This window comes from Plectropomus leopardus, chromosome 11 (genome assembly GCF_008729295.1).
Source record: "Plectropomus leopardus isolate mb chromosome 11, YSFRI_Pleo_2.0, whole genome shotgun sequence".
In the NCBI taxonomy this organism is placed as follows: Eukaryota; Metazoa; Chordata; class Actinopteri; order Perciformes; family Serranidae; genus Plectropomus; species Plectropomus leopardus.
The window spans coordinates 26,554,512-26,566,775 of NC_056473.1; the positions used below are offsets into that span (position 1 = coordinate 26,554,512).

Sequence of the window (12,264 nt, forward strand, 5' to 3'; positions counted from 1 at the left end):
GCGTAAAATGTTATTCTGAAATCAAACAAATGTATAACATGCTTAACATGCTTTCTGAAGTTGGAGGGTGGATTTTTATAGAAAGAGATTAAGTTTGTGTGCAGTAAAAATTCTCATGCATGGACTTCAGATATGGCCATGGAAGCTCTGGTGGTAAGGAATCTTCAACTTTCTCTTTATCTGTTGTAGCCGTCATTTCCACCAATGCACAAGTGCAACAAGCACTTTTTAAAGAAAATTCATCTGTTGACTACAAAGCTATACTTCAAAGTAACAAATAATGGGAACATTCATAGTACTGTAGTGAAGTCAAAAGTATAATATTTTTCTTTCTAAATGTAGTGGAAGTAAAATGTTTCCAAACAAAATTAATACAGTCAGTTACTTGAAAAATATCCTTCTGTACAGACTCAAGTAAATGTTTTTCAATACTTTCAACCCTTGTGAAGCATTACACTTAAGTGCAAAAGTGTAACCATCCAAAACCTACAGTGAGTCCAAAATGCAATGCCTATTCAGTCTTGATTTTTTTCTCAGGGAGCCATTTCCTTCCTTGCTCACTCTAAACAGCTTTTCCTGCACAGTCACCCCCCACTGTACTCAGTCTAAGCCAAGACATGTCGTCCTTACAGCCCACTGTATCAGCATGTGTTCAGCATTTGGACTCATCACTCTGACATCTGCCTCAGTGCCACAACAGGTCTCTCATGTCTGTCTCACCATACTATTTATTTTTAATCTCTGTGATGCCCGGCTAAAATGAAATATGTTTCTTTCTGTTGGCACACCGCTGGTCTGAAAGATAACACCACTCACACAAACACCTCGGCATGATAGCACGCAGAGGTTTCTTGTTAATATACAATGAACTGCAAATACTTTCCACTGGACCATCATTTCACAGCCTTGGCTAAGCAAACCTCACAGCTGACAGTGACACAACACATTTGACTGGACAAAAGCCAAAATATTTTGCTTAGTTTATCTCAAGGGCAGCCAGATAAATTACTCTATGGGTGCACAATCATAATGACTTCAGATAGGGTTATTTCATGCTTTTGAATTCAAACGTTTCTGCACTGCAGCTGGTAAAAGACAGTCTTCTTTTTTTTTTGTTGTGGGTTGGATGCGGGAGATTTCAGAGGAAAACCCAGCACTAATTCACAGTATTTGCACTGCCAACTGTCAACCTGTCCAGCTGAGTCTAGTGACGCGTTCAGAGCTGACGGACTGAAACCGCGGTGATGTGGGTTCAGGCAGCCGAGAACACACCATGACCACAAGGAACAGATCAGATCACCATGGTTACTCAGTCTAATAAGGTCAGTGTGTGACGCTGGATGTTACCATCTTAGCAAACTACTGGAAGGTTTCCATCAGCAATCAGCTGTTGCAAATCTAGCTTTTTTATTGCTTTGGATTGCTGTGCAGAAGAGCACACTGATTCCTTAATTGCCTATTTTCATTTGACTGGTACATTCTTAATAAGTCCTTAAGTCACACAGTGGGCAATCCAAATTACTGAAGCATGTCATGGCACATTTACAGGAGGTACTTTATTAGGAAGTCTTTCCCTGCAGACACATTTTCTAATAAGCAAAAAAACCTATGGTGGCTAAAAATAGTCACATTCAGCCATCCAGCTGCAGAAGACTAGAGAGCAATTCATGACAATTACAGAGCAAGAAGGACAATTAAGTTTTCACACTGCATAAAAACTAACAACCACAGCAGCTGGTATAACAAAACAACACTTTATTTTCTTATTTAGATGGAACTGTGACACATAGATTGGTTTAATTATCTTCTGAAAACTCAAACATGCACATATAACTGAATCTGTATTGATTTTTAGCATGTGAATAAAGAACTGTCAGGTGTAATAAAACTCACACCACTGGATCTTTCTTTCCCACATCATGAAAATAAATCTTTGAAAAACTTGTAAAAGCCAATATTGACAGAGCAAGAGTAGTAAATACATATAAACCTCATTACTGTTTTACTTTTTCCCAAACAATCCTTGAAAGTTTTCCAAGCATCCGTAAACAAACATATTCTCAAGTTGGACTGATGACGTGTGACTATTAATGACATGACAGGTGCATCAGTTTTATAAGCAGTTCATAGGGACAGGACTCGAGGTTGTTGAATGCTCTCCACTTTAATCTGAAATATTTTAATTTTCACTTTTAAGTTAGTTTAATTCTGAGTGTATACAACAGGTCTTAATCAGCCTCATTCTGTTAAAATGATGCTTTCTCTCAGACTGTTGCCCACCAGTAAATGCAGATGTACTGTAGGCCCTCAATAAACAAGATTTGAAGACATTTCTGCAACATCCACACTTCAGTCATACCAGAACCCGTGACTGACCTGCTGTGATAAAGTCCCATTTTGGACTGTGATCCGACTGCCTGACAGCCTTGGCATAAATGAAACTGAAGTTACAGTGAAAGAGTTACAGAGCGTTGTACTCCACACACTTTGATGGAACAGTTGAAAAGTGTTTCTGGCAGATGGTCATTAGCCTCTTCAGTCCCTGTGGAATAAAAAATAACAAGCAAGGTAAATCAAAGTTGGCAATTAAATGTAGAAACATGGGCCAGCTATATCTCACCTGGTGAATTCATTTTTTAAATTGCCTAGCAGCATTTTTTTTACCTTTACCTTTATATGTATATATATATATATATATATATATATATATATATATATATATATATATATATATATTATATATATATATATATTATTATATGTATATGTATATGTATATATTTATATGTATGTGTTATATATATATATATATATATATATATATATATATATATATATATATATGTATATATATATATTTTAGACATATTTACATTTCGTTGAAATATATATGAAATAATTAGCATTTCGGGATAAATGTTGATATAACGTGACAACTTCTAGTTACTACTGTATAGAACAAGGCAAATAACCTAAACACTGCCCTCCACTACAAAACCTCAGCAGACACATTATTACGCATTATTAACACACAACAGGAGTACAATGAGAAGAATAATGCAGCAAAATTTGCATAGCCTATACGCAAAATATTTACTGTTTACATACAAAGGAAATGTCCCTCGTAAATGCTGGTCATACAAATAATGTTACTGTATGTTTATATGAAGAGTCAATATGGATCTTTCTGATCTTAGTAATGACGTACTTACACAGAAAGCACAAAAATGTTAAGTTTAAATATGCACACATACTTAAGTAATCATAACAACAAATAAAACATTATTCTATTTAATAATGAAAAATAAGCCTGAATACGGTATTTAGTTTACCTGTAAATTGTTGGCACATGACATCCAACCAGACGTGGGTTTAATCTACAGCAGGTCTATTCAGTTGGCAGTTCCCGGGCAACATCCAGCCCAGAAGCAACATCCAAGTGGACCAGTATACATAGATCTTGTATGCCGGTACAGAATATGTAAACTACATATGGTGTCTGGAAGTAGCTTAAGAGTGAGAACTCGCTTCCTTCTCATCTCTGTTGAGCTGCACATGCGCATTTCACATACAGATCTGTATAGCGACGCCATCAAGCGTATCTTTTGCAAATCTTTTTTCTCATGTGACACAGTTCTGATCGAGCTTAGTAGCTTCTTAAATTATCTGTGCTTGGGTCAACTAGTCAAAAAAAGGTCCTGTGGTTCCTAAACACTTTCCTTGTCTTTGATGGAAAACATCATGAGGCGTGTGTGTGTGTGTGTGTGTGTGTGTGTGTGTGTGTGTGTGTGTGTGTGTGTGTTTGTGTGTGTGGAAGGTAGAGGGCAAAAGGAGAGAGGGAGACACTGTTACAAACACACAGATGGGGTGTGTTATTGGTTTTGCCACTTGGTTCTGTGCATTCATAGCTATTTTTTATTCTGTTTCTGGAGTTTTTATGTCTCCAGATATGTGACTGTCACTTTTGTATTTCAAAAGTTAAGCGATACACATTTTTTCCACATTCATTTGCTTTTTGTTTAAAATCTGTAATGAATGAAAGCTCCGAGAGGAAAAAGGTTAGCTGCTGAAAATAGTGGGTCTGATTTTAAAATCCCGCCCAACTGAACTTGTAAATGAATAGATCAAGAGGACACAGCAAAGATGAATAAGACACAAACCTTCACTGACAGGATAATGTTGCTATTATCATTATCATTATTATTATTATTATTATTATTATTATTATTATTTTGTATTTGATCTTAGGGGTCACTAGGCATGTTTACATGAAGCCTACTAATCTGAGTAGAATAAGTTTAAAAGTCCAAACAGATTAAACATGATTCCTATAAACACCTCAGTCAGTTTAAACAGGCCCGAACTGATTCAAAATTCAATCAGTTGCAAAGGGGTAGTTTAAACCTTTTTATAAACTGCTCAAAAGAAAATGTGTATCATGTGAACAATCAAGCTGACTTATCTCGAGCCGCGTTCTTTCTGCGCATGCATATGTTGTCACATAAGTGGATGTGACAACATACATGTTTGACGTCCACTTCTGTAAAATGGTGACTTCCGAGCAGAAGTGAAGTACAGCGGAGAGTTTGTATCACGCGGTTGCTTGATGCTTGAATAAGAGTATCAAAACAACAGCAAATACTGCGCTAAACAGATGACAAATAACTGTGCTGCCGAAGTTATCCGTTATTTTTCACTGCGAGAAAATGCACTTGTGGCAGAAGAGTGTGTGAAAAGTGTCAGTGGTGTGTGTGTTTCATGGTCAATGCAGGAGCTGGCAGCTCTGCCAAGTTACTATATTTGTAATTTTTGTGCATGTCACACAGTTGTACTGTTTACATGCATTGGCACATGTAAACACCAGATCATATTCGAGGACATCCAATGTTATCAGTTGACCTGAAATACTTGAAATCCAACCTAAGAGAGATTTAGACACTATCTGAAAGCGATGATCTCAGGGTCTTACCTGGATGTATTTCCTCTGTGTCTCATCATTGAGAACGTGAGCCACATGCTTGGAGAAGATCTTTTCTCGTCCAGTACGAGCATGGATACCCACCATGGTCACACCAATAGGCCAGGGTGCATTACCAATGGCCATCTGCAGGTAGGCATCATTTGCCTGGGGGGGAAAAAATTCAATAAATATGTCTGTAAATCAATAAAAAGGGACAACATGGTCAAACACACTTATCTACAGATAATAGCTAACCTTGACATATTCTCTCTCCAACATGAATTTAATGATGTCTGTGATGGACTCTTTGATGTCAGCTGGTAAACTCTGAAAGAGAAATTATAATGATCAGAAATGGAAAAAATTATATCAACACATTCTAAACACCACCCTTACAGCTTGTTTAACTTGGCCCTCTTTGTGTTACCTTCTTCTTGAGCTTCCTGAAGAGAGGTTTGAGGTAAGACTCGGTCTGTGAGTGAGTTGCACTGGCCAGCTTGCCCTGAACACCTCGCTTCACGTGGTCCTCTCGGCTGTTCAGATCTTTGGCCCAAACACCAAGAAGAAACTACAATACAAGAGGGAAATAACAACTTAACAAAATATTACCAAGAACTGAAATGCTGAGAGACACTTGACAAATCATGATTTTATGTTCTTGTATGGAAGCGAAATATACATCCCACCCTCAAAATAACAAAAATTCTGACATTTAAATGTGTATGCAATTTTTTTTTGTTTTGACTTTTGCTGTTTAATATTTCTATATATTATATATATATATATATATATATATATATATATATATATATATATATATATATATATATATATATATATATATATATATATATTTTATTTTTTTTTTTTTCTTTTGCCAACTCTGGTCTGTCTGCGACTTATTTCCAGAGTTATGGTATCCATGTGGTGTAAAATTAGTTTATTTTATTTTATTCTACTTTATTTTATTTTTATAAAGTTACATATTTTCATATCTTGTTAGGTAATCTTAGCATTCTCACATGCAAAGCACTTTGAGCTGCATTTTATTTATGAAAGGTGCTACACAAATTAATATAATTGTTACTATTACTAATATCTCTTCATCTAATTAACAATGAAGCAAATCAAAAATGTAAACAAATGAAGAACAGCAACATGAATAGCTGCCACAGTTGTGTAAAACATTTGTTATCCAACAGCTCCCTCTAGATCAGAGGAAGAGTACCATTTTCTTGCCTTACCCTCAAAAACTTGTGGATAACTTCCTGGTCTCCATCATCATCTCCTGTGCCCAGAGTTTTACCAAGAGCCTGAGGGAGAGTTTCAGTATGAGGCACAAAACGAATCATAACCTTCACTTGCAAAAGCTGACAAGGATATTTAACACAGTTTATAAAAATCAGTTTGTGATGACAAAGTTAGTGGATAGTCATTAAATAAATGCCTTTAACTTTATCAAACAGCAAAAAAAAAACACATTAACTACACAGTATTAACTATATAATGTACCTCCAGTTCCTCTATAGTGGTGTTTTCTTCATGCACTTTCAGGTCGTGCTGTGTGTCCAGTTCTCCTGACTCTGTTCCTCCGACAATCTCATTAAGGTACTGCTGGTCAATCTTGTCCATAGCTGCTTTCAGGTCATTCCTCAAGCCCTAGATGCAGAGGCACCATTAAAGTATATTCAGAAACAAGTCATAAGGCTGTGATACACTAAGCTGACAGTCGGTCATCCGCAGCCTTCAATGATGCGGTATGTTCCTCACGTAGACCGTATATAAAGATGGAAAACATGACAGTTCCTCCAAAGTGAAGCTTCTCAATCTCTATCACCCCCTGGTGTCTGACTACAGTAAAGGTCATTAAGTCTGACCCCTACATGTTAGTGGATGGGGCAATGTTCAAATTAAAACCTCAAATTACAGGCCAAAAAATGTTTTCCCAAAGATGGTTTCTGACAATGAAGGTAGTTCTCATTACCCTGACTTTTGTTCTAGTGTTTTTTTTTATGATATGTGAACAAACAGCTTAAGTTAAGAGGCAGAGAGGTTGAGTGAGGTTATTTGAGGTGAGGTTTTCTTTAACCACTGAGCTCTTAACAGAAACATTTCCTGATGGGTTGTGTTGTTGTTCACTGGTTCACAGTAAAATCAGCCTTGTTCTTTCAATAGTGGTGGTTAATGTGCTAACTCGCGTCATGGCAGTCTTCTGGTTTCTCATTTTCAATGACTATTACAGATGACCGCCGTCTGCTGGTAAGGAGGAGTGATTCCTCTCATGCAGGTGCAGAATGCATGTTGCTTGTTGCAGTGCAACTGAGACATGGTGACATGAGGGTGACGCAGCAGGGGGCTTTTGCCGCTGCTAGTTCTCCGATGTCGGCTCGGTATGTCCCACCCTTTAGGGTGGACTTGAATTTGCATATCTTTACTGGATAAGGTGCTCCACTCCAAGATACTTTCAGCCCTACCTTGTTTACTTCTGGGGTCAGAATCTCAATCTTCCTGAGTCTCTGGAAGGCATCATAGTCGGACTCTCCAAACAGTCGGATTGGCTCGCCTCGTTCTCTCAAGCGTCGAATTACCTATTCAAACACAGCGATGTACAGCAATATGTTAAACTTTTAATCTAGAAAGAAATATTTCTGTGAGGGAAGTGTTAATGTTTCATATTGACTCACTTCCTGTCGTGAAAGTGTCATTGGCAGCTTCTCCTCTGTTAGTTCGAGTTCTAACACTGGATTCGCTGAGGTTGATGGCTCATCTTCTTCTTTCTTATCAATCTTCCGGAAAACATGGAGGGAAAAGAAATGTAGCCATTATTGAAGGTTTACTACTTGATAATATTGACAGATTGCTTATTCTGGGCCAGTGCAAATTAAACAAGTACAGCTGGGATATGTGAAAAGCATCCGCAATGTCTTCATGAGCTGATGAGACCTCAGAAATGAAGAGGATATGTGTCACTGCGATACACTGAATTGCACACATTCAGATCCTCATCTTACCCGCAGCTCCTCTATAAAGACAAGTCACCTAATAACTTACCAATAAGAGCCAGCATTTTAAATATTACATCAATCTTATTTCATTTTGTGTTGCTTCAATGCTGACTGCACCACCTAAAGCCCAATCACAGGCAAAACATATTCAGTCACTTTGTTTGCAAAAAGGAAACTCAAAGTCTGCTACCAGATCATGCTTTCATATGCACATGCATCCTGGCACTCTTAGATTGTGGTATTAAGAGCACAATCTAAAAGAACAAACACAAACTTATTACAAAAAAGCCTTCCAAACAAACAGTGGCCATTGCTCAAATAAACACAATATACTGCACATGTGCATAGCCTCATAAGTTTTACATTTTTAAGCTTTGCATTAAGTAAAACAGAAATGCAATTTTCCATAGAGCAACTGTTACAAGGCAATGCAAACTAGTGACACAAAACCAGGGAAAACTTACAGTTGATCTGTGTATTAAAGCTGCTGTCACAGATTATGTGCAAAATAAGAAGTGCAGCCTGGTAACAGAATTATCTTTTATTTCAGTTCAGTATCCCATGCTGAAATCCACACCATGGCTGTGTCCCACTTTGGCTTTGTGGATTCCTTTCCTTGTCCCCTTACTTTCTGACGAGTGATTGTTGCTAAGTTTGTACATAGTTTGTAACACATCACTGGTCCAGCATATAGTCTAGTTGTCATAGTGGTTGCTGCATAGATAAATAAATTGTTAAAAGCATAAATATCGACAATGGTGGGGTACTGGAAGCACAGGGTGATTTGATAAATTCGTATAACGCAAGTGAATTTGAAAAAAATTGTGTTATTAAATGCTTTTCTGTAACTGGGCTGGACAAAAATCAATTGTACTTTGGATTAAAAGAAAAATCTGACAGGCTAACGGCTTAATGTCAAATTAGAATTAGTTTACAAAAAGTTTTAGTTATCTGATGTTGAATTTGTATAAATATCTTTCACAAAAACACCCAACCCTCGCACAGTTGTTTTTGACAACCCACACCGTAAAAATAGAGATATCTCCTCCACGTTATTTATGCTTTTATCCTCATTGGCTTTAGAGGGTGAACTTTAAGAAAGGGTGCCAAGGAAGCGGAAGCCTTTGGGGCACAGTGTGTTTCATCCTTTCATCATGCATCCTGTCAGCTATTTTCACTGTGCAATCCCATACCTGGCTCTCAGGAGTCTCTCTCTGAACCTACAGATGCAGGCAGCAGAGGCAGGTTGGGGAAAAACAACAAACACAAAGACCAATGTACACCTGAGCATCAGTTCCTGACCTTATTTCCTGGCAAAAAAAAGTTTAACTATTACAGTGTCATACTAAACAGGAGATAAAACTGAACTGAAGAAAGGCAGTAATTTATACATGTTTGTGTGTGTAAGCGAGTAAGAAAGAGAGTGATCTTGACATCAACCTTGTATCCACATCTTCTGTAGTAATCATCTTGTTCTGTGCGTGCAAGATCAGACCTTTTAAAGAATCTTTTGGAGTCCTAGAAGCAAAAAGATACAAGATGATTGAATTGATTGACAAGCTTAATGTAAAGCACAGTGAAAGCATCATACTTGTGGCAAAGCCTGGAGTGGCATAACATAGTAAGGCTTGCAAAATAAAAGCATCATATGCTAACCTTTTTCTTCACCTTTACTATGACATTGTACACTACAATGTCATAGTAAATAAATAACATAGAAGAAAAAGCTAATAATTTACCCAACAGGACTATTCATTTTTCCTGTGTGTTCGACGGAAAACATGGACATGGGTTAGAGACATCATGAACTATAAAGAAAGTAGAATGATTTGTCATGTCACATGTGAGTCAAGTTTATAAAGAAAATGAAGAAAATCATTTGGGGAAAAGGCCACGGTATATATATCGTGAGTAAAGACTGATGTTTACAAAACTTATGACATTTCATCTACATATTACAATTATGCAACATGCGGTCCCATGAGACTGTCGACGCTCCTGCTGAATTAACAGCAACCACCTATCTAGTTTTAAAAGGAGGCTACTCATTTTATCACACTGATTACATTATTAGTATTTTACTCTGTGTGTGTGTGTGTGTGTGTGTGTGTGTTTGTGTGACATTAATATTTTGGGGTTTGAATCCCAGGTTTAGTTCGGCCAAAAGCAGGAAAAGTTAACCTTAATTTCACGTTAAATAAACCATTGTATTAAATTAGCTTCACTTTTAGTAGAATATTCAAGGGACTTTCATGATATTAACCTACACGACGAATGTCTAACGTTAACGCTACGTGACGTATTTGCTAGCTATTTTTTGTTTACTGAAGTGTGAGCTTGCTGTCTACTACGTCCAATATTAGCATTGTAGCTTTATCTTATACTGTACGTGGAGTTCTGTACTGTATATATCTATCAATACATGTGCTAAAAAGACGAAATCGATCATTCTAGAGACGCAGCATTGCTGAACAATGTTTTAAGTTAGCTAGCTAGCCAAGCTAATGCTTGTAAACAATTTAGCAACAATGCTAAGTTTCCAAGCTAACAAAAACACGCAACCTCATCTACCTACTCACGTCAACAAGCTGTTTCTCCTCGAGGAGTTTTCTTTTCCTTGCGATCTCAGCCTTTAGTATATCCATATTGGTTAAACTAATTTTGGTCGTTATTCGTTTATTTCAATAAATACCTACAATTGTAGGACTTTAGCAACAACACTAACACCCAAGTGCTTAAACCGGAAGTTGTCTTTAAACGACCACTGAATTTCAATGTAAGAGCCCTCAGCGACTTTGTTTTGCTGACTGTGTTTCAAAAATAAAATTTTCTTAGGTTCTCTGACAATTTAAATTAGTGTAAGCATTTAGTCTTCTAAGAGACTTTAGTAGAGATACCAAGACCAAAGCTTATCATTTCAAGACCAAGCAATCTCCTTTGTGTATAATAACCACAAAATACGGTTTTATGTGTTGTTCTTTGGAAATATGTTTATTATTACTGTAATAGAAGGACAATTTAGACTCCAGTGTATACACATATCATTTAGGCTCTACAACAGGTTTTTTAAAGTTAAATATAAAGGGATGATGACAAACTGAGCAAGACTGTCACTGTTGTGGCTGTGTGGAAATAGTAAATAGTATATAGTAATAGTAAATGTTTTTCCAAAGTCAGATACTTCTGTTTTGGTTGTTTATCAAAACTTAATTTTCTCTCAGTTGTAGCATATTATGTATTACATAGGATTGATTGAAGATGGCAGTACTAAAACATATGATGATTTGAATCACTTTTTTCAAGTGATCAAATTATTTAAACACAGCTCCAAATTAAATAACTTGTTCATTACAGTTTTACTCCATGGCACCATATTTCAACATTTGTACAAATGATATATATTTTTCAAAACAAATAGCCTAATTTTATTGAAATCAATTTGGAATTGTTGGCATTTGTAATCATACAGCTTTTTCCCAAAGTGTTGTTTGAATGTATATGTTATCTACTCAGAGTTTTTTTTAAACTGTATTGCTATTTCTTACTGCATATTCTAAAATATAGAGTAAATCATTGGCAAATAGACTGATGCTGTTCCACTTCTTTCAATGCAATAATAGGCTATTTGCGAGCTGGTAGGTTACAAAATAGAGTCTGACAGGATCAGTCTGTTCTCTTCTAACTGAGATTATAGGCCTAAATGATCAGACCTTATTTGAAATAATTCTAGGCCGAGAATGGAGAATTGAGAAAATACTGTAAAAAAAAAAAAAAAAGTAACAGCAATTTAAATGGCCTGCACTTGTCATAAGTGACTCAACACTACCTCCTATTTTCTGCTAGTGACTCAGAATTTATACCATCGCCTGAAGCGAGGTCATGACTGGAGGGAGGGAAAATCCATCCTTTGATGCGCAACTACTTCAGATAGATATAGATATCCATTACATGCATAAAGAAAGAGGATTTATATCCGAGCCCTACCTACCATATCTATATTACTATCTCTAATGAATGTGAAATTAATTGAATAATCAACTCACCAAAGAGTTTTAGTCATCTGCTATTCGCTTAAATCAAACATCAGAGGTGGTCACTGAATTTCTTTTTTTTTTATTTTATTTTTTATCTAGAAAATTAGTCGCCTTTACAACAATAAAGACACTAATAATTACTTATTTCTTAACAATCTGATGGGGAAAAAGTTTGTGTTTGCAATCTGGTCTCATGACTGCTTTTGTTTTAATGTCAGTGCATTGTTTGGACCCCACAGTGGCAAATTTGTGACTCGACCTTTTA

The 12,264-nt window shown here is 36.5% G+C and overlaps 1 protein-coding gene across 2 annotated transcripts; it reads right to left on the reverse strand.

Annotated features, from left to right (window-relative positions):
- Positions 1-1,536: 1,536 nt before the first annotated feature.
- On the reverse strand, positions 1,537-10,709 carry prpf18 (PRP18 pre-mRNA processing factor 18 homolog (yeast)). 2 transcript variants are annotated; one of them, XM_042496807.1, is made up of 11 exons: positions 10,545-10,709; positions 9,406-9,483; positions 9,159-9,185; positions 7,645-7,746; positions 7,435-7,548; positions 6,473-6,619; positions 6,205-6,273; positions 5,388-5,528; positions 5,216-5,287; positions 4,970-5,125; positions 1,537-2,542 (listed from the first exon to the last, which is right to left on the reverse strand). In XM_042496807.1, exons 1-11 carry the CDS (start codon positions 10,608-10,610, stop codon positions 2,462-2,464), a joined length of 1,053 nt encoding a protein of 350 aa, XP_042352741.1. In that variant the 5' UTR covers positions 10,611-10,709; the 3' UTR covers positions 1,537-2,461. The 2 variants fall into 2 exon arrangements, with proteins under 2 accessions (XP_042352741.1, XP_042352742.1); XM_042496808.1 differs by lacking the exon at positions 9,159-9,185.
- Between the last annotated feature and the right edge of the window lie 1,555 nt (positions 10,710-12,264).

What these genes read in the sequence shown, in the direction of transcription:
- prpf18 (XM_042496807.1), bottom strand. Translation starts at nt 10,610, where the DNA reads ATGGATATACTAAAGGCTGAGATCGCAAGGAAAAGAAAACTCCTCGAG. An exon ending in ACAGAAGATGTGGATACAAG is followed by an intron (nt 9,186 to 9,405) that starts GTTGATGTCAAG and finishes CTGCATCTGTAG; the next exon opens with GTTCAGAGAGAGACTCCTGA. An exon ending in TCAGGAAGCTCAAGAAGAAG is followed by an intron (nt 5,288 to 5,387) that starts GTAACACAAAGA and finishes TTTCTCTTTCAG; the next exon opens with AGTTTACCAGCTGACATCAA.